Here is a 22579-nt window from a genome sequence, read left to right on the forward strand (position 1 = left end):
ATGTCATTCTTCAGAATGGCACAGCCACAGAGCACTTACCAGTTGGAATGCCTGCACTGAGTTTGTATTTAGAAATTGTGAACACCAGATTTCTAGAGAAAGGATGTAAGACTAGTTTGGGCTTTTAACTCTTTCAATATGGCCACTCCAACTAGTGTTAACATTTAAATAGGTTGCAGTGTGATCTATGTAGTGTGATTTTTCTGGACTGAAAGATTATTATTTTATCCTTGCTTTTGGAATTCTTATGAGTTGAAAATTAGTGTCTGTAATCTTGCACTTATATTGCACATATCAGTTACCTATTTCAAAATAAAGTGAATTGTAAAATTAGTCTCTAAGTTTACAGAAAGATTCACTCCTTATGTTAACATCACATATTTATTTAAACTAGCAGACTTGTGCTTATTTAAAGTACATTAAGGGATTCATTCCTTGACTCAGTAATTTGTATTTTAGAATTGATTTAAAGAAAAGTCTAAAATTTCATCTAAATTACAGAGCCAAAAGTAATGTATCATCTTCATTGTAACCACAGGTACCAGAAATGTCTGGTTCAATAGTTTTTTTGAGATATTGTGTTATTTTCTTCGGTATGAGAGTTAATGTTTTGCACTTGTTTAAATGTAGACTATTGATGTATATTGAAAGAGACAGCAGAAAGACCATGCCAGGAAAAGAGCAGCAAGGTGGCAGTGAATACCTGTCAAAATGCCTGGATCTTCTCATCTATCACATTGTGCAGGAGCTGCCAGGAATTCTAGGTAAATTCAGTTTGTTAACCAAACAGATCTTACCTTTGCTTACTCTGTCAAGAAACAGGTATCTCCTTATATATATATACAGGTGGAAAGATTGTATTTTCCAATTGCATAAAGTTTGCATGATATCAGCTTCCTGAATTTTTTTAGATGTGTCATGATCAGGTATTTTGTATTGGAATGCATGATTTCCTATATGAATGCTTGGTGTTTGTGGAATGCTAAGCTTCATCAGCTCAGTCAGGAATGAAGCCCAGAGGTACAAGAAGTCTTATCAATGTTCTAAAGATATTGTAAAATCTATAAGCACTTTACAATCTGAGAGCAAATTTGTCCCCTAAAGCAGAGGCCTGGGAGAGATGCAACAGGGCATATCTCTGAGTACGTGTTAACCGTTTACGCTGAAATTTATATATTGAGTATTTGCCACAGGCAATATTTCTGGAAAATTTCAGCTTAGATACTTCAGTTGTTTTAGATGCCTGAAGCCAATTTGCTCATGCACACAAGGTTTATTTTCATAAAATTATTTTCTGATGAGATGATACCTGATGTATTTTTCATCTTTTCTGCATTATCACTAGGATATTGAAAATGTAATGGTAACACTGCAAAGGTTAGTAGACCTAAATGTCATGCTGCTATTTTAAAAGAAACTTTACTTCCTCTGCTAATGCAAATTTCTGCCTTGCTGCAAACACCTGATCCCTTTTTTTCTAACTAAATATCAGGTTTGCATATTGACTATATTTCAGGATGGAAGTCTCAGACTAAAAATATTTGAAGCACAAATTCACCTCCTACTGTTTATATATACTATATGCAACTGATATAGTAGGCTCTGGTATTTCTTCAGAATCTGAAAGTTTCAAATACATAGTTACTATCATGAAACATAGTACATCAATTGCTTAGATATGTAATTACTACTGATTTATAATTAGAATGAATTTTTGAGAACTGATAACAAGCCTAATTTCTACACTTTGTTTTCTTTTCTAAGCTTGATCTGTGTGTTGATTGTTTTCTGTAACCTGAAGTTATCTCTCTGTATTTGTCAGAAGTCTTTTTCTTTTCATTGCTGTATGATGAAGGAGCATGTACTGCTCGAGGTGGTGAAAGCTATGGGCACCTAAGAATAATAATCAGATTTGAAAATTGGGACAGTGAAAAGCAGTTTAGCTGTTAATTTAGAATTAATCCAGCCTGGCTTTTTTAATACGCATTCATGTAAGCTCCTTACTGATCCCATCTTCTTCCACCAGATGTAGCTGTAAACCAAATAAATTAACAGATTGTAGAAATTGCCCTTAAGGATACATTTGAAGAAATAAATAATTGTTAATCTTCTGGGTTATTTTAAAAGTTTTTGGTTGTTGTAAATAAGACAATCATTTTGTTTTTGCATTTATAATATTCAACCTATTTTTAGGAAGTAGATACAAACTGTTTAGATCATGCTAAAATTAAAGATAACCATATCTATCTATTTATCAAATGCAAAATTGCCAAATGTGATGGTTATGTAGTCTTTAAAACATAGAAAGAGAGATTGTTCACTAAATCAGTCCCTAAACAAAGAGAGGTCTTGTTGAGTTACAATATTGTGTGTAATTCAAAACAAAAAGATATTATTGAAAAAAGTGTTGTGTTTTATATATTTGAAGAGTTTTAAGCAACACTTTCTTTTTTTTATGACTTTGAAAGAGTCAAATCTTTAAGGCCTGCTTTAGTGCCAGGCTCTGTCGTTTCTGCTTATATTGAAAACTGAACTCCATGGGAACAGAAGAAAAGCATTGGTATTATTCAACATGATTAAATTCTGACTTACTGTGAAAGGAAAGGCCTTTTCTGGCCTGAAAAATCATATAAAATATGGAGGCCCATTCTTTGTTTGCTTTATATGTATTTGAGTTCCATTTTACAGTTTAGAGCAGCTCTCTTTTTAGGGGGAAAACTAAAGCAGGTGCTCTTTTGAGACAGCATTTGGCTTCTGGTATTTTAAGGTTATAGGGACAGAATCTTCCTTCTTTTCATATGAGGAATATTTCCATATTCCTTCTTTTCTAACTTTTCTCATGCCTCTTCTGTTCTTTATGCCATGCAGAAGTGGTCTTGCTTTTTGTAGACAGTAGGAAACGTACCACAAAGTTAGCATAATGTTCCTTGATTTTTATCTGTCGCTTTTGAGTTTGAAGTATAATTTTCACTATTGCCATTAAAATTTTATTAGCTTATGTCTGAGGTTTGTAATGGAAGCCACTAAGTTCTCTCATTGATCTGTTGCTCTCTCTTTTATGGGAATTCCTGTAGCTTTAGGTCATTTGTGTCGCAGTTAAATCAGTGCATGAGAACGTGTGTGTGCATGGCTGGTGGAAGGATCTTTTTTTTGGAGGGGAAGGATGTTTGGGGTTTTTCTTCCTGCTGAACTGTGCTGCAGGGGATACAAACTGCTTCAGCATTATGTCACCCACTAGTCTTCGTACGTTCAGTTCTTGGTTTAACTGAAAGCTGAGAGAATTTCACTTTTTACTTCACTGGAAATAGAACTTCATCCACATAATTTAGCCAGTATAAGTCCACTCTGCCAAGGAGCGGTTATTCCACCTTTACTTGAGCAGTCACCTTATACTTCTATCCTCACTGTTTTGCTTCTATCCTCACTACCTTTGCCTGTCCCTGTAGCCAAAGTAGGGAATTGATCTTGTTGAAGACAGAGCTAGGAAAGAAGTGCTGGTTCATCATGAACACTACTTCTGGCAGACAGAGAAGACAGGAGCGAACCGAGGCTACTCGAACAGAGATGTTTTATATGTCATTTGCTGTTTAGTGATGTTTTTATGTTGGATCAGCCTGAAATGCTGTTTTCTGTAGGTGACATTCTCAGTGCCCTAACTAATGTCTCTGGACGTAAACACCCATCAACAGTCCAGGCCAAACAGCTGAAGATGTGCCTTCCTATGATGCCTGTAGTGCTTCATCTTGTGACATCCCAGGTAGATACTTTTTGCCCCAAAATTTGTTACAAACAGGACAAACTCTTACAGTTTCCCAAAATCTAATTTCTGTCAATCATTATCAGAATGAGTAAAATAAAGGTTTTGTTAATGCATAGATATGTTGAAGAGTGTTCCAGCTATGAAGCAGCATTTGATAAATGTGCATTCTGTAACAATGGTAATGACAGAAACAAATACATATTTGGTCCTCTTTTTTATTTGTTTTAACATGTGAAATAATTTTTTTGCTTTTTCTGGTCATAAGATATGCATTTAATGCATTTTTTTTCCTTTGGCTAATTTCAAATAGGTATTTCGTCCCCAGATAGTCACAAAGGAGTTTCTTTTCAACTATGGCATCTTACTCGTGAGTATAAAATACAAGATTAATATTTTTACAAGATATACCTAAGCATAAAATTTTGGAAGTTACTTTAATTAAATGAAATTACATTAAGTTTCTAAATTGGAGAGAGAAGTTTTTTCTGAATGTGTATTTTAAGCTTTGGTTGTATTCAAAACTTTCTATATAATCAGAAAATATTTTCTGTAGTAATCTATTTATTCAAATGGAAACTCTGTACATATTTGATAAACTGAGAATTCCTGTGTGCTTTATTTCTGAATAGCAAAGTTTAGTTCTAAATTACATAAAATATTCTCTCTGGAATTTCCTACTAGTATTTTATGAGCAGAAATGAAAGAGAAATTATAATTAATCTGTATTTAAGGTATTGTTTGTTCTTGTCACCTTTTTCTTCTTGCCAGTACTTCTAAATTGTGTTTAGTTTATGGAAATGTATAGAGCTAAGATACTGAACTCACGTTGACATTTACAACCTATTTCTGACATTACCCATAGAAAATGAACTTTTTAGCTGTGCCATTGGATAGTACAGGAGAAATGAAGTGGTACATTTCTGATGTAATTTCCTCATATGAAAACAATTGTTTATGTTAAATGAGAAAAAAAGGGATATTCTAAATTGCATATCCGAGTTAAGCCAATACTTTTAAGTGCATGAGTTTTTAAATGATGATTAAGTATTTATCTCCAAATAGCATGAACAAATGGTTTGCTACAAACAATTAGATTCAAGTTATGTTTTCAGATTCACTTTTCTTTCTCCTTTGACTCTTTATTCCAAGAAAATAGGGTTTAATTTAGCTCTACTAAAATATTTGTGTGAAAATTAGCATTAGAATGATGAAAAAAAATTTGAAACTGTAGATGTTGAATTACAAAGCCCTTTCTCCCTTTGAAGCATTTCTAACTAGGCAGTAGATTTATTAGTAGTTTTCAATCAACCTTCTAGAAGGTGAAATTCTTCTGTCAACAATATAGCTACAATGAAAGTTTTCTTTTGATGTTACTCCAGGTAGTTTGAACTGCTGAGTAGAGGAAGTCAGGCTAGTTATAGTAGTACAGCTTTCCTCTGAAATCAAGGAGGAGCACATTACTCAATGTTTCCTACAGCTTGTCCTGTCTCCATTGAAAAAGGCAACTCAGGAACTTACATACTGTTTAAATTTACACATGAAAAATGGAGGGACAGTAGTATATCCAAAAAATTAATATCAAATTTTAATCAATTTTATGTAACTGTGTTATGATATAACTAATATTATTACATCTGGAAGAGTAGCTAACCATTCTATCAGGCAATAATCTACTCTGGAAATTTAAGTTTAGCAACATTCCCTCTGACACCTATAAAGGTGAATGTCCCTATAAAGGGACATTTAATCATCATCCTGTACTTTTTCAAAATACTCTTCTATAACTGAGGCCCCTAAGACTTTAGCAAGGCAGTCCTTTTGTTTGTTTTGTTCTTTTTTTTTCCTGATTTATTCAATAGTCTTGTTCTTAACAGTAAGAAATTATGCGGAGTGGAAAGATGTGTGCTTGGGATCTGGATGGAAAAGAGGAGTTATTTTCCTGTAGTGGTTGTTCATTGAGAATTTTTTTCATGCTGCTTTGAAGTTACTTCCATCATCACTGTAATTTTCAGTAGTGTTGAGCAAAGAAATTGAGAGGGAATCGGGACAGTCCTTTCATGTTTTCTGCTGTGAACAGAAGTACACAGAGGACACGCTGTGCCCCAAAGGCACAGCTAATAGCAGGCTCCTGGTGGTGTGCACAGGGCATCGACTCACCTGTAGCAAAATGCACATATACCATTTCTCTCCATTGCTTGGAAAGCCCCAGATAGTTGAATTTCTTTAAATCACACATCTTTTCCCTGTGTTTCTAATATACAATTAGTAAGCGTTAGTAGCCAGAACAATTTTTGTGCCAGCAATTTTGATGTTTACAAATCAGTCTTGAGTCTATGGTTGTGTGAAACTGTCTAAAACTGAGCAAACAAAATAATTTGCTCTCTTCCAAATCAAGTTAATTAGATAATACCTAGTAATTTTCTTCCAATGATCAGGAAGATAACCTTTTTTATAGAAACATTCATTTTTTATGACTCTTTCCGAGGTGCTTTTAAATAATGAAATAAATAATTGGTTTCTAACTCTATTTTTAATTAGAGAAGAATCCTTCAGATGTTTCCTACATATTGTGAAAAAGATAACCCATGTAGAAACTTCTTACATTTTAATATGCAATAAGGAAAATTTACTTGGTAGTGAATTATAAAAGAATGCCATTTTCCTAAATACTACATTAATAAAAAAGAGCATACTACTACTGAGAATTTTCCTTCCGTAGCGAGTCTTAACAACATCTTTTGCATCCCAATGAAATAAATAGTCATGCATAGAAATGAAAGCCTAAAAACAGTGAGTCTAATTGTACAATATTTACTTAATCCAGATTATTAATATTTTATTGACCCTGTTCCTTAATATGATGACTAATTTAGGTGATTTTTAATAGAAAGTTGTATATGCATTTTTGCATGCTCTCCTGAGTGTAACTGCATCCATAGCATGCATAGCATGCATGGAGATCAAAAAGATGATACAATAACAGAAGATTGCATTTTCTGAAGGGTCTTTGGTCATTTTAGTAAGTTATTTTGACATAGCCACATCCAAGGTAGTTCAGAGTCTTCTAATAAATTATAGGTTTCTCTTAACAGTGAAAACATTTAGTTACTGTCTATTTAGCTAGAAATGTTATGATTTCTGGTACTAGTCAGAGCAATGATCCTTACTGTACCCCACATTCAAGTTTCCAAGAGCATTACAGCTAGATCATTGGTACTTTCAGTTTTAGTTAATTATTATGAATGCTTATCCAAATGTAGGTGCAACAACATTTTACACAGTTTTTCAAATAATTTCTTGTTGCAATTATTCAGTGATTATGCTTTTTAATATTTTTTTCCAAAGTGTTTTAACATAAATGCTGCTTCTTTTGCAGGAGTTCATCAGATCAATAGATTCAGGAGAAACTATCTTGGACAGAGCAATAGGTGGGGTATCCAATGATATTGCAGTATTTTTAGACATGGATATTCTAACTATTGAACTTTATGAAGGAATATTATTACTTTTACCCACAGGGCAAGCTGCATCAGAAGAATTGATTAAGACTACTTTATTGACCTTTGAAGCAGTAACAGAGCATCCCAGCTTGCTGATGACCCATCGCTTGACTGTAAGTCTGATAACAATTTAAATAATTGCAGGCTGATAGGCCTAATTCCATTTATAAATAGAAAATTTTGAAGATTTAGAAACTGCTTAAAATGCAGTTTAAAATATGTTGTGGTTCTATTTGACAGGAAAAATACTTATTGTTTATAGAGAATTTTCAAAAAAGCAGCAAGACATTCAGTTTACTGTATTTACTTGAGAAATCAGAGGGAGGATGAGAAGGACTTAAGAGTTTAGAAATAGTGGTTCTTGATTCAGTAAGTGTTTCTTAAGCTTCAATGCAAATATGTTGCTATTATATTAGTGAAACTATCACCACTATTTATGCTTTTTACATAAACATGTGCTTTTGACAACAACATGGCTTGGAAACACCACCTCTGAGGATTGGTTCCATTCTATCATATGAGGGGGCAGTAGATGTCGGTAGATATCATATCTACTGATGAGGTCATCAGTAGCAGTTGTGGTGTTGGGGTTTTTCTGTTGTTTTTTGTTTACTTGCTTTTTTAAGTCTAACAGATTTCTTACTTAAAAATTTCATTAGAATTACCAAACATTCTGTAAGCTTCTTACATCGCTGAGTTTTGTTTTCTTTGAAATTCTTGGTTAAAACATTTAACTGTGAGCTAAGCTAGTTGAAGGTGGAACAATAAAGTTCTGAAACAGTTGTCAGCAAATCAGAAGGCCTGAGTGGTTGAATCAGTGTTTGACAAATCATCATAACCTGTACCAATGCATTTTTGTGCTTAGACTTTCACCAAATTGCAATCCACCATACTCGCTGAGATGACCATTTGATTCAAATTGAATCTTATGTGTTTGTATTGGAATTATTTAAGGGCATGCACTCAATATAGCACTTACATCAAGAAAGACACCAGCAAATAAATAAGAATGAGGGATGTTAAGGATTGTGCTAGATAAGAATGGGTGATCTTAGAAACCAAGTGTTTTTAGAAGTTGAATCCGAATTGGTGTGTGTGCTGTTTGAGGATTTAGATTATAAAGTCTTAATAAGTGAAAATAGTAAAATGAATCCAAAATATGAATTGGAATTTTAAAAAGTTTAATAGGATTTTTTTTCATAGATTCTCACAAGAGTGATAAAAGATCCTTATGCAAAAAAATCCCTAACCAGTTAGTAGTCAGAGGGAAAATAGTACTGTTCAATTTACTTTGATATGGCAACAGTGACCTAGAAATGAAATGCTAAATGTAGGTGAAGTATGAATGCCTACTGATATCTCCCTACATGCCTGTCACCCTGCTTCTCACAATATCTGTATCCTTCTAGAATCACCTCAGTTTTAAAAAATAATTGCTTTACTTTTGTGAGTTACCAGTGTGTCTTATACTGACAGATATATGTACCATATGTACCATTTTTTATGGGGGTCCATCAGCACTGACTGAAATTGTGATACCTTGTGTCAGCGCATGAAATTAAATTCCTCTACCTGTTTCAACTTAATAGTCTGGGGATTTTCTCTGGAAGAGACAATTCCTCTTTACAACTCTTCTTCCCCTGTGCCCATCTCCACATTTAGCAGAACTTTACTGAAGCCAGGGAGTGACTATCCTAGTCTCTGTTAGAGACATGGGTCACAGTAGAGGAGTTTTAAAGTATCTAGATTTCTGGAGAGCAGTTTACTTCAGTTCATGTTCAGGAAGTTTTAGATGTTTATTTAAAATCCATCTCAACATATCAGTTATGTAGTTAGAGATAAAACTTCCTTCCTGACCAGTGATTGTCCAGTAATTCTTTTGTAGTTTCCCTGGTTTGGATATGAAATTGTATCCTTGTCAATGAACAGCTTTTACAGCTTTTTTTTTTTTTTTCTTTTTTTGCTTTTTCTTCCTTTTTTTTAAAGAAAATCTGTTACTTCATTTGCTGATTTTCATAAATAACAATTCTTGCTAATTTAAAAGAGCCCTCTTGACACTCAGCAAATAGTCATTCAGACATAAAATAAAGTGGAGAAATTGCCTTGCATTTTTTTATATTAAATTCAAGAAATTGTCCATTGTAATTAATAATCTCTAACCACATCTGCCACTAGTGGTGCAAACAGTAATTAGTTTAATACTATTTACGAAGTCTAGTGTGCTAATTATACTTGAATGTACAGCATACATTACTTTAGAGGAAAGTGGTACTTCATCTTCTATGATGCATACAGACTATTTTTGGAATTGCTGTTGCTCGAGGGATATCTTCTAATTGCTGCTGGCTGAGCATGACTGGAATCTATGAATATAAATTCCAGCACACAGCAGAACGTTGTGCTTTTTTAAAATGTTGAAGCAAGACATGTTCAAGCTTCCAGATCAATATTTAAGTATTACAGTGGTTAATAGGACACGCTTTTACTGGAGAGAAATTGAAATCCTAGGCTGAGCTTGGAAGGATGAGCCTGGATTGCTCATTTAGGCCAAGTTGTTTACAAGCAGGATTTTAGGGAGTGAGGCTGGGTGAAGGCCAAAACCTTCTTGAGAGGACGCAATTTTTTTCTGCTCTAACTGTGACGTTTTTTTAAAGTCTCTAATCAGAAATTAATTGCATTTCTAATAAAATTTAATTAATAAAAAGTGGGGCTGTAATGAGCAATCAGAACCAGAAAGCTTTTCATTTGAGTTCTGTTTTTAGTTTAGTTAAAGTGAAAATTGTTTAAACTAATAGGAATTTAAGAGCAACATGTCAGTTTCATTCCCACTTTGAGAAGAATTACTTGTTCTGGGTTTTAGTACCTGTTTGATTTAATTTGTATTCGTACTTTTAACAAAGAAAATAAAATAAATTGTGGGTTTCTGTGGTTAAATTTCTGATTGCCATCAACCTGAAGTCAGTTATTGAGGAGATTAATTTCTGTGGAGACTGCCTGCATTAGATATTGCAAAGTGTGATAAAGTCAATGGAAATTAATTGACAGTGCTTAAATGAAAGCCAGCAGTTAGCAGTAATTTCATTTTGCATGCAGATGTGTGCATTTCTACAAGATATAAAGTAAAGAATAACAATAAATGTGACTTGGTAAACTGATTTTAAATCTTTTAATATTTAAAAAAATATTTTCAGGCATGCAAATATGTTGAAGATTATTAAGAAAAGTCTGTATAGACTGGAGTGAAATATTAACCTCAGTTTCTCAAACTGGTACAAGTCCAACTACTTGTTTCTTCCACCTATCAAAAATGTGAACATACTTACTAAATTAAGATACTAAGTAGTATAAAAATATTGATTTTCCAATTTTGGTTAAGATTTAGATATAATTAACTGGAAGAATTCATGCTGACTATAATTTGCATTTTTCTATTTTGGGTTAAGTATATTTATTTGTCTGAAAAAGGTACATTTGCAAATTCAGAGCACTTAAAACAGTGAAGAAGCTCATGATGGCAGACGATTCCTGGGGGAGTATTTTCTATACTCCAGCTAGCTCCCAGAAATTATCTGTGTACTACACATAATCTTCTACCCTAAACATTAAAGTTGTTCTCTGGTTAAGGCCAAAGTTGTCAGCAGTGATTCTCTTCTTCAAGGTTTTAAAACTTACTTTTAAAAATCAAACTAAAATGAAAACACCTAGAACACGATGAGTTGCTTGATGGGAAGTCAAGGGGAAACCTACTATTTGACAATATGAGAGTTATTAGTTTCAAAAAAGATGACAACACAAGGGTTAGAAACTTCTGCAAGTTCTTTTTTCTTGATTCAGCATCAGTGTTCTTCATCCACGGGCTATTCTGATCTAACCATCTTAATTTTGTCAGTGTAGTATGTGACTATGTGAACATATTGTACAGAAGTTTTTCAATCACATTCCTTTTTCGAGTAGATTAAAATATACACTGCATGTGGCTTCCTGTCTATTAAACTAATACAGATGACATGAGAATTCTTCATGAAACCAGTTCTCTACTAATTGGCATATTGAGTCAGTCAATCAGTGCTGTCTCTTCCCAGAAATAAGAAAAAAGCCAAATCCTCAATGAAGATTCTGAAGACTTTTAAATAAAAATTACAGAAGTGTCATCTTTCTTCCCAACCCCTTCTAACATGCATTAGATTATTTTTTCTGTTACATTCTGAGAGAATACTGATGATATTAAAACACTGAGGAGTGTGCTGTGCTTCGAGCAAATGCTTTCAGAAGTTTGAAGGAGGGAAAAAAGATGATTTGGGGTTGGACCATATCTCTCATGAGGGAGTTGGACCTGTTCAGCCTGGAGAAGACAATTGAGATGAGATCTCATTAATGAGTATAAATGCCTAAAGGGAAGGATGCGGGGGCAGGTCAAGCGGATGAAGCCATGCTCTTCTCAGTGATACTCATACCTCACTAGTCAAGTTTTACTCTACATTTTGGAGACAGATGTTCTGGTTCTGGAGAGAATACTTGTATTTCCAGAAAGGTTTTGACAAAGTTGTGCACCAAAGACTTCAAGTTCTTTAGTGGCCCTGTCCTATTACCCACAGAATAATCAACTTCTAACTAGTTAAAATTTACTAAGTGGAGAATACAGATCAGTTTTTAAAAATTTAGGTATTTTAAGAGTGATGTCTTAGAAAGGTTTGTTGCAAAATGTGATGTTAATCCAGAAAAGGAAATGAAGAGGGAGGTGACAGAACTGACTGATGACACTAAATTATTCACAGCAGTGAAAATTAAAACTGACAGAGAAGTCGCAGAAGGGTTTTAGATTTGACTGAAATGAAAATAATGACATGCAATTCAATACTGATAAATGACAAGTAATGGACATAGGGAAAGTAATTTCTACTGTACATATGCAGTGTAAAACTCTAAACTGCTTGTAACTTCTGGAAGTCTTTTTGGCATTTTTTTTCTATGGAAATGATAGCTTTATACTAAGCAGTAAACAGAAAGACAACTAGATTATTAGAAATGACTAGTAAACCACCAGACAAAAAAGCAGAAAATGTTGTGCCATGGTGCACTCAGGTCTCAAATACTGAATGCAGTGGTCATTCAGTCTCAAAGGGAATGGAGTTTATCAAGAAAAAGTACAGCTCGATCATGCAAGAAGGGTCTGTGTAGAAAAGAACATCTTGAAAACAAAAAACTCTGTAGTGTATGGCATGAATAACATGGGAAAGATGAATTGAAAATAATCATTCATGCTTTTTGTAAAGCAATAATATGTCGTATCAAGTTAGCTGCTTTACAATAAGCAAGGATATGTCTTTATAAGGCATAATTGAAGTGTAAAATGCTGTACTGTAAGTATTGTACATGCTAACAGTATAAATATATATACCTTTAAGATAGGATGGGACAAATATATATGGGAGAAAAGGCTAAATGCAAAAATACAGATACAACATCAGCTTAGGAGTTTCTTCATTCAAGAGGTACTTTTCTAGAAACTAGATGTGTGTTTTATGCTCGGTTCATTTCTCATACTCTTCTTCTATTCCATTCCAGCTGTCAGAAACAGGATTACCAGGTTTGAGCAATGGTTTTTTGGTCCTGTACATATATATTATAGCTGGGAGATGTGGAAGTAGTGTGTATGGAAGTTTCTAGAATTTCATTGCTGTTTTGGGTAGATAACAGCACAGTTAGGGCAGCACCACCTTGAAATGCCATCATTACCAAATTATGCAGTGGTGGTTTTGTGTAGCTAGGGATGTATCATGAACTGAATATCAGGCTATTTAAAAGGTGGTAGGAACTCATCTAGAGCTATAATCATGTTCAACCTATTTAGTCTGTTTAGGCTTAAAGAAGAATAATTTCCTTTTTTCGTTAAGCAATCTTAGTGATAAAGACTGAAAAAAAAAAAAACTGTATCTGATTTATCTTCATGCATATATGGAGATTTGATTCCACACTGATATCAGCAGCCATTCAAAAGAGGAAGAAATAAATTCTTGCTTAAATATTCTTCTATTTATTTCAGTGCCAAAATACTAATACCATTCTTCTCTATACATAAATGACAGACACATTTGCAATTTACTGGTGAATTTGTTAAAAATATTGTATGTACTGTTGCACATCAGTTTATTTCAAAGTTCATTCCTAGTTTACAAATTTATATACACATTAGTGAAAAATAGTGACCCAGATGGCATGGACAGAAAATTAGGGTTGTGGAGGTAGGAAATATCTAATTTAAGGTTCATATAAAATTTAATATATGCTTCCCCCTTCAGCGTATGCTTTCTGATATGCTTTTGTATAATAAAAGAATTTTCCATAAGATTAGTGCTTCATTTAGTTGATCTCTCCACCACACTGAACTGACATGAGGCAAACACCTTCTGCAGAAAATTCCTTTCTAAACAGTTTGTTTATTAAAACTGAGGTTTGTGTTAGAAAATGTTCAGAAAAAGCTAATACAGTAATTTAAGACCTAAAGAATCTTCTTTACAGTGACAGTTGAAAATATTTTTATCTTGGAGAAGACTTATGACTGGCTTGACAACATTGACTAATGTGGAAAGACTACTGTTAATGTTAGATTAAAGTGATTAAAGATTTTAAGTTTTAGAAATTGAAATGGCATCATACTGTTGTATACTGTCATCTTAATCGGTATTAGTCTGAGTCGATGCTCCTGCTGTTGAGTAATTCGTATTATCCAGAGACCTAGGTCAGTTCAGATAATCAAGAGCTGCTTCCTTTCCTCTTTTCTGGCATGCCATCAACGGCAGAGACATGCACCTAAGCTTGCCCAATTGATCCCCATTGAAATCGCAAGATTTCGTTTCCTTTCCCGAAAGAAAATTTCATTTCCTTTCAGGAAGGGAAACGAAATCTTGGGAAATAGAAAAGAAAGACTTACAAACATGCTGGAAAGGAGATATGATCAAAGGAAATGCAATTGAAAAAAAACCCCAAAAAATCAGAAAATTGGGAAATTTAGTGACTTCAGGAAAATGGTCCTGGAGGAAATGAGGTACAGTGTGTTTCACACCTTTAATTTACCACTTACACGTGCTTCTTCATTTGAGAAGCTTTGCAGTAGTTGAACTGGTTTCTTCTTGAAAGGTCTCAAGCAAACACAATTTTTTTCCTGCCTCATTGGTATGTTATAGCTGATACATTACCATTTGTAGAACAGCTTAGAAACCTGACAATGAAATATTTCAAAATTGTGAAATGTTACAAAAGTCACTGCATCTATGAGTTATAGCATTATCTATATAAGTATAAAGGCTATTTGTAAGAGTTGTTTGGCTTCCATACCTCAAGCAAAATCCTTTTACTTCTTTTATTGAAAGTCTGTAACAAAAGCATTTTGTAGTAGTTTTTTTCAGAAATGAAAAAAGCTAAAGTAAATGAGTCCCTTAATGTCAGAGATTAATTTAACAGAGTCCACCAACCAGCAGTCAAAGAGTTGCTAACTGCAGTTACTGCTAGCTAGAGGCTAACTTCAGTTAGTAACCCTTTTCATACGTACTTTCAACTTCTATAGATGTTTCTTATTAGTAGCTGCATGTATCTAGGGAAATTTTATCTTCTCATATTAATTACTGAAACAAAACACATGGGAGAGTATAATTTAGTCTTGTTATGCCAAATCCTGTCCACGGTGCAGTGAGAATCTACAGAGCAATTTTCTTTGTATAAGTAAATCCTAGGACAAGGTGTGCATCCATGATACACGCTTAAAAATTGCAGGGCTGTTTATCCATCCTCTTCCCAAAACCCAAGCATGACCTGTCTAAATAAATTGTATTTTAACAGTGATTTAAGAATTGGAAACTCTCTTATAGAGAAGACTAATAGTACACTTTTTTCGTAACTGAGCCATAGCCTAGTTTATTAGCAGTTGATTTCAAATGTAGCTGAGCTGACTCGTCCTGTGACAGATGATAGTTTTGTAACAATATCATCATAGACAATAAAAAGTTGACTGGATTATGTTTTTCATTGTGCAAGTCTTTAGTAATGTAAATTTGCATTTTAGTAGAAGACTCTGTATAACCAGAAGGGAAGAAGTTACAATATTTTCAATAATCTATATAAAGCTTAGGGATATTTCCTTAGAGGTAATACATCTTTTCTGATGTATTTTAATTCTGTGCCATTCTGTTTTTCATCTGAACTCTATTCAGTGATTAGTTTATGGATTAAAACATCAGGATTAAGATACTCTAATACTCTTTTTTCTTAATATCTTACATCTGCAATGAATTCTGTACTTTAAGTTGAAAGTCCCTCTCAATGAATTATACCAAAGTTACTGTTTTTTTCTATATAAAAGTATATTAGTGTCTGTAATTTTATGGCAGTTTACCAGAGAAAACTTAACTTGGTGGCTTTATAAGAGAGATTATGGCTGAATTTCCATGATTATTCAACTCTTTGTTTAAGGGCTCGAGCAGCAAAACAAACATAGATGATAGTGTATCTCTGTTCCATCTTTTTCCTCTGTGAATAATCTAAGCCACATCTTTCTAATTCTCTGTTTTAGGTTGAAGACTCTATCATCCCACCACTTGTTTCTTTGGTCCACAGTCAGAATGGTAAGTATACAGACATATCAACTACAGTTTCCATGAATTCTACAGTTCGTTTTAATTATATTTCAGTGTGGTCACATTCTTGGCACCTTTATTTTCAAGTGGAATGGAGACTCCTCAGCTTGCGGTTGCTCTCAGAAACCACATCAGTGCTTTTAAGACACGAAGTCATGGGTGAGGAGAGAGGGGAGAGACTCAACTCAAACAACAAGCTTCTGTCTCTCATTAGAGATTTACTTCTGCCTCAGTAAGTATAATATTGCTCCTGTAACAGGGAATAACTCGATACACCAACCATTTTGACAGTGTATTTGTTTTAGCCATCCTTTCTATGTTTAAATGACTAAGTCAAAAGGGGAATAGCAATTAACTGCTGCCAGAATTCTTTGCCCAACATCTCCTAGATTTATTTAGTATTTTTTCATATGCAACCCAACTACAACTTCTGTGTGACAGTCATTTACGATACTATGCCTCTGGCTACTTTTGGAGCTGAACAGGATTCCCTCTAGGGAATCCTGTTATTTAAATACTTCTCTTTTTTCTTCTAATAATGTCAGAACATTTTAACTACATCTTTTTTGTCTATTTTGGATATTGTACCTTTATTTAAGATGCTCTGAAAGCACATGGAATGACATAGAAACTTTTTTTAAATGAACAGTACATCAACAGTACAACATTACATCAGAGGTAATAAAAGTACAGTTATTACCTCTAAATTGCAGTCCTTTCCTGCTGCCCCAAGCAGCAGAACAACCCTACAGCAGAGTGGATGAAACTACAGCCTGCAGGCCAGATGTGGTCTGGAACTTAATTTACGTGGTTTATGGTCAAATGAGGCCTCTCTTTTCATGCTAACTTGCAGATGAGCATAAAGAGAGCTCTCTGTGTTATGCACACATTGACTGTGAGCTGGTAACATCTGTGAGTAGAGGGAAGGAACATGAGACAAGTACAGTAGTGATGAGTCATTAGTTGTATTTTACATTATTATAATAATGCTGCAGTGTATTTTCCTGTGTGGTCCTCAAAAGTTAATATTGGTCAATACTTAGCTGCCCTAAGTGAGAAATTGTTTGCCACCCCGACATTAGATAAGTGGAAAAAGCCTGGAGGAATGAATGCTGGATTATGATCAGAAACCCACTGTCTTTTCTAAATATGAGACTTTCTCTGCTAATTGAGTAATGTTCTTACAGTCTGGGGACCAAAGTTTTATCCGTGTAAGGTGTGTAGAGTTTTCTCTCTGACAGAGAATTGGATGGAAATCTTACAGTTCTGTAGAGAAACTTACTTCAACACCTTTCTTCAAAATTTTTTCCTCTGGGAAATGTAGGATGTATCAGTACAAATTAAAATGGCAACTGGAAATATTATTTTTAAAATAGAGTATATTTTATTGTTAAAAGCATTATTAAAAGCTGTCAGATAATTTTCTTCAGGGAAAGAGACCTGAAGTCAAAGGAGACAGTTCTGTGAATGCTCTGAAGCTTGTCCTTTGTAGACATGTCCATCTTATACAATGTTTCTTATTGAACAGGGAGATGTGTGTTTGGAGGGATGTGTCATGCTAATTACAAACTAGAAGGAAAGCAGCCAGTTGGCTTTTGTCTCCAAGCTTACTAGCTCAATGGAGTGGAAGGGCTTTTGGGCCTGAGACTAAATGTGATCCTATGTAGGGGACTTCAGTTGTGCCATCTTAGCATGCGCTGTGTGGCAGATGAATGAAAAAGGGTGTTAGAGCAGCTCAGACTCTTAAATCCAGGGTTTAAGTTATTCCTGAAGCAGTTTCCCCATCTTATTATAGTGATGAGAAGAGAGGGGTTCTAAGAGTCAGAGTAATCTACTTGTGAAGATAATGTAAAGCTCTATCCCAAGAAATATGGGTTACTTGAAAACTTAAAATCTCTTGAAACTGAGATAGAACATTGGAGGCTAAAGAGCTTTTTGCTGATGCTGTTTAGTTTTTCTCTTGCTGGGTAAGGGATGGGAAAGAATCCGACTCAGCTGGAGGACAGTCAAAAGAGGGGAGGTATGTGATGGTCATTTGTTCATGGGCAGTCTGTGGAGGGAAGTAGATATTTCCACCCCTTTTGAATCTACTGAGAGCTGTTCAATATGGAAGGGAGTGACATCTGGTTTTAATATGGGATGTTCTTTTTAGGGAAGATTGTAATCTTACACAAATGTGTAAGATTACAATCTTCCCTAAAAAGATTATCTATATTTTATTCCTATAAATATACTTCTCAAATTAATCTGTTTAAATGTAAAAATGACCCTTGAAATAAAATGTGGGTCACTATATATAAAATATAAGTAGACTTCATTTTGAGATAAATGCGGGAGTGCAGTGTTTACTACTTTTTTCTCATCTTCTGCATCATCAATAAAATGGTAATTCCGTTAAATATTTGTGCATTTATAGATCATAAAGTTAGCTTCCTTATAGGGTTTTGATTGAATTGAATGAAGCTGCATCATTAAATTTCAGTTCATTAAAAGATTAATTTCCTGAACTTTTCATTACCAAAATGAAACCTGCAGCTATAGACAGTGAATAGATGACAAATGCTTTATATCCAGATTTTTTAATCAAAAATTGAACCATCTATTTCATTTTAATTTCTAATATTGCTAGTTATCTGTCATTAGAAATTGAGCCAGAATCAGCAGAAAGAGAGAAGTGTGTAAATAAAGTTATATTTCATTTGAAGGTTTGTGTAACTTGTTCTCAGTAGACAACCAAGCCAGTTCTACAAGTATGAAATCCAAGATGCTTGACATAATATTCTTTTTTTAAAAGCTTAAGAGACTTTGCAGCTGTAAATCTTTAGTTCCTTTAGTCAAGGATTATAGAAAAGATTGATAAAATAACTCCTTACAATGCAGTTACTGAAATTCACAAAACCCTTATAAAATGCCCCCTACCGCTTCTTGGGGGGATAGAATGTAAGAGAATAAAGACAGTGCAGAAGGCAATGTCACCACTGAAGCATTACAGCTGTACCAATTACCAAAGATTATGAACAAGCCTGCCCTTAAGAGGCCACAGCTGTGTCCAATAAGGATGAGTGCTATAAAAGAGTGGGTTAGTTAAGAAGAGAGCCTGAGTTTGTTAGCTCTGCTGTGAGGAGGAAGGAGTCAGTGCTGTAAAGAGCTGCCCATGAGAAATCACTGAGAAAGTATGGAACCTTTGCAATAAGATAAAAACAGCTACTTATTACTAAAGTGTTCTTTCTTAAGTGGCAGTGCAATTATTTGATGACTCATTCATTTAAGAAAGTATCTCAAGCATGGCATATTTTCCCTTCTGAGAACATTCATATATTCATAGCTCCTGATGGCCTTTATTTAGTCAATGTGTTTATATTAATTGCTAAGACATTGACTCTAGTTATCTTTGTTTTCTCATGTGGTATTTAGTTTGATGGATCACTGTGCCTTCCCTTAGCAATATCTTTTCCTCGTGTTGTCCTGGGGGAGGAGAGAAGAGTGTGTCAAGGAAAAGGAAGTGAAGTGAGACTCTTTTATTGAACCTCAAGAAATTAGGATGCTAAGTGTGCTAAGTAATAACACTGTCTCTCAAGTGTAATACATAGAAAGCTTAAAATTGTTACGGTGGACCCTGTTTAGGGATCATATTGATGTGTTTATATAAGCAAGTATATTGCCAAGTGTCAGATTTTTAAGCTAGCATGGCTGGTTCATTTGTTACTGCTGTTAGGAATTACAGTTTTGGAGACTTAAATCCACATCTTATGCATGGCTGATTCATTTGTTACTGCTGTTAGGAATTACAGTTTTGGAGACTTAAATCCACATCTTATGCAGTGAAAGATGACTTCTGGCATCTGAATCACCTGATAGGATCTTTGATTGCCTCAGAAGATTTAGTTATGGACTCTGAATAAAAAATAAAATTGCAAGTCCCATTCTGTTTGGTACGAATATATATTGCTCATATGTAGGGCTCTTGGAATCAGTGTCTACTAATGTATTACAGTATTTTCTTCTTTTATTAAGAGACTTTTTATTGACCAGTGATAAAGGGTTTTCTTTGGAGGACTGGAATCTGTTCTTTGTAAAAGAGAGAGTTTAATAGCTAAAGACCTGAAGCCAACACTGAGTTCTAACTGATAGTTTTGTAGATACTGTAGATAATGTGGTTTGCAACCCTATGGTGGCACATTCAAGTATGTAGTAGCCATGACACATTGCCCATAGGCTGTGTGCTTAGGTAGGAATGTTAGCCCTTGTGAGAGAACTCCCACAGGCTACATCAAGACTGCCTGGCTTCTGTGCTTGTCCCTCCTCATCATAGGCAAGCAAACATCTCCCTCTAGATTTCCTTCCTGCACGTCAGGGTGCTGAGGTGTAGTGTCTACAGAGAGAGGAAGAGCTAATACACGGTAGGTACATGATTGATAGCATGAAGGTGGTAGGAAGTGATCCAGATTCCTCAGTTCAGACAGCACTAGGGATCTCAAGATATGAAGTAGAATTTTCAGTGATTTGCATTATTACCCCTTCCTCTTAACAGAAGACCAGAGTTTTTTCTTTCTGTAGAACCATTTTGTTGCTTATAACGTGGTAACATACCATGTTTTCTTACAATTAATTCTTTCATTTGTTCTTGATTTATTCTTCATGAGTTTTTTGTGCAAATGAAGAGATTTACACTTCCTCTTCTATTACTTCCATTTGGAGTAGGACTAGTATTTGGAGTAGGACTAGTCTAAATCAAAGACTGTTTTGATATAGCTGAGTCTGTGGTTTTCTATGCTGGCATCATTCTCACTTTCATCATTGTATCCTACTGCCATCCACATACATTTTTGTTTACATACAGTAAAATCAGCCCCGTGTGTTGGGTGGGCATCACTAGAATGTTAGTAGCAACAACAAAGTCCATTTTGGTTTTCAGCAGCCTGTTTTCCCTTACTAAGATTTCCATGAGGTGATACTTGGAAATGTTTTGAAAAGGTTTTTCTCGGTTTATTTTCTGCCACAGCTCTCAAGAAACATTGGTTTGCAGTACTTTTGTATTCTTCTGGTCTGTATGACTTGGCAAATGAAAGTATGCTGCAGTGAAAGCAATATTTTTTGAAATTTGAGATAAAATATAAACCTCAATGTGATTTTCTCTCAATTTTGAGAAAAATGACTATGTATACAAAATATAGAGCTTAATCTTGTATAATTTGGTTGGTCATGTTCCTAAGCACTCAATAAATCTTGTACCTGATATCTTGAGGCTCATTTACAACTCTTCTCTTGAGGAATAGATTTTTTTACATATAGAATAATATAGATCAATAAATAAGTGACTCTAGACAAGGTGAATATTTTATAAATATATTTTACAATAATTTATAGTTACAAAACTTGAATGTTTTTTCTATATAACCTGAAAATGTATATATATACACATATATACACAGAAGCATGTGTATACATATTTGATAATTATATCTCTCTCTCTGAAAATGTATTCTCTTATTAATGCTGCTTTTAAATTTAATCTGATGCTGGGTTTAAAATACTGTTTCTAAGTGAGTCTTGTTTTTTGCTTTCTACAATTTGAAACAATCTTGTATTTCTATTGTAGTTACAAAGTTTGGAAATGGGAAATGATGAATTTTTTGTATCAATTTTTGATGTGTATCTCTTGACTTCTTTTTCCCCTACTCTTTCTGCCCCTTTCCCACCTTGCCTTTCAGGTATGAGCGCATTCTGCTGGCTCCAGACCCAGTACCAATGTATGCTCTGAAACTTCTGGTGGCCCTGACTGATGGCAGCCCTGCTTCTGTGAGGTGATGCAACTACACATTCTCTGTTGCTCTTGGTTCCTTCTGTTTCAATTTCTCCTTTCCTATTAGGGATCAGCAATAACAGATCTCACTATTGTACATCTTTGACTAACACTATGATTTAGAAAAATCATTGGACAGTTTTTGTTATAGAACACATCATACATCTTTTGTGTCAGTTTTATGTGATCCTGGTTATTTTAATCTGGAATTTAGCCAATGAAACACTGGAGACAATATCTGAAGAATTTTAACGTTAAAATTATCTTTAAAAATGTAAAAAAATCCCAAAGCAAACATTAAAACATTATCAAAATTGTTGTTCAACTAAACATATTTGTGAGTAGGACAAAGGTGGTATGTTTCTAAATGTTTCTGACCAGTCAATTCATTTGAAAACTGGTCAGTTTTCCTGCAAATATATCTACCCTTAAAATTTTAAATACAAATTTTAATTTTTGATATAGGTAGACTCAGTATGTTTAGAAGTATCTTAATATTTCTTCCTTCTTGTTGCAAAATTTAGACTCTGATGGACAGGAAAAAAATAAAAAACTGTGTCATACATATAAATTAAACTATGTGAGTTGATAGTAATAAGGAAGGATCTGTCTTCCTGGATATGCCCAAAAAATATGGTTATTCTTTTCATTGGCTAGTGTCTCTTTGTGATGTCTGATAGTGTTATTGATAGTGGCACCCTGGAAAATGCTAAGATAAACTCTGAAATGTTAAGCCATGTGTTTTACCTGCGTAAGTAGTAGTAATTAAAATAATTATTGTATAATCATAAGAACAATGAGAAATTGTATGTTCCTAGTCTCAGGTGGCCATGCTTGGCTGAAATCTATGTATACTATAGAACAATGTAAGTTTAATAATTAACAT

General features: G+C 34.2%; 1 protein-coding gene across 1 annotated transcript in view; it reads left to right on the forward strand.

Moving 5' to 3' along the window:
• ULK4 (unc-51 like kinase 4) overlaps positions 1 to 22579 on the forward strand; it is a 212519-nt gene that overhangs the window by 62937 nt on the left and 127003 nt on the right. The window contains exons 23-30 of the mRNA XM_050970707.1: positions 631 to 764; positions 3636 to 3757; positions 4071 to 4127; positions 7137 to 7188; positions 7279 to 7373; positions 15827 to 15878; positions 15978 to 16122; positions 21602 to 21694. Coding sequence (XP_050826664.1) covers positions 631 to 764; positions 3636 to 3757; positions 4071 to 4127; positions 7137 to 7188; positions 7279 to 7373; positions 15827 to 15878; positions 15978 to 16122; positions 21602 to 21694 — 750 coding nt within the window. The remainder of the gene's footprint in view (positions 1 to 630; positions 765 to 3635; positions 3758 to 4070; positions 4128 to 7136; positions 7189 to 7278; positions 7374 to 15826; positions 15879 to 15977; positions 16123 to 21601; positions 21695 to 22579) is intronic.

This window comes from Serinus canaria, chromosome 2 (assembly GCF_022539315.1).
Source record: "Serinus canaria isolate serCan28SL12 chromosome 2, serCan2020, whole genome shotgun sequence".
Classification (NCBI taxonomy): domain Eukaryota; kingdom Metazoa; phylum Chordata; class Aves; order Passeriformes; family Fringillidae; genus Serinus; species Serinus canaria.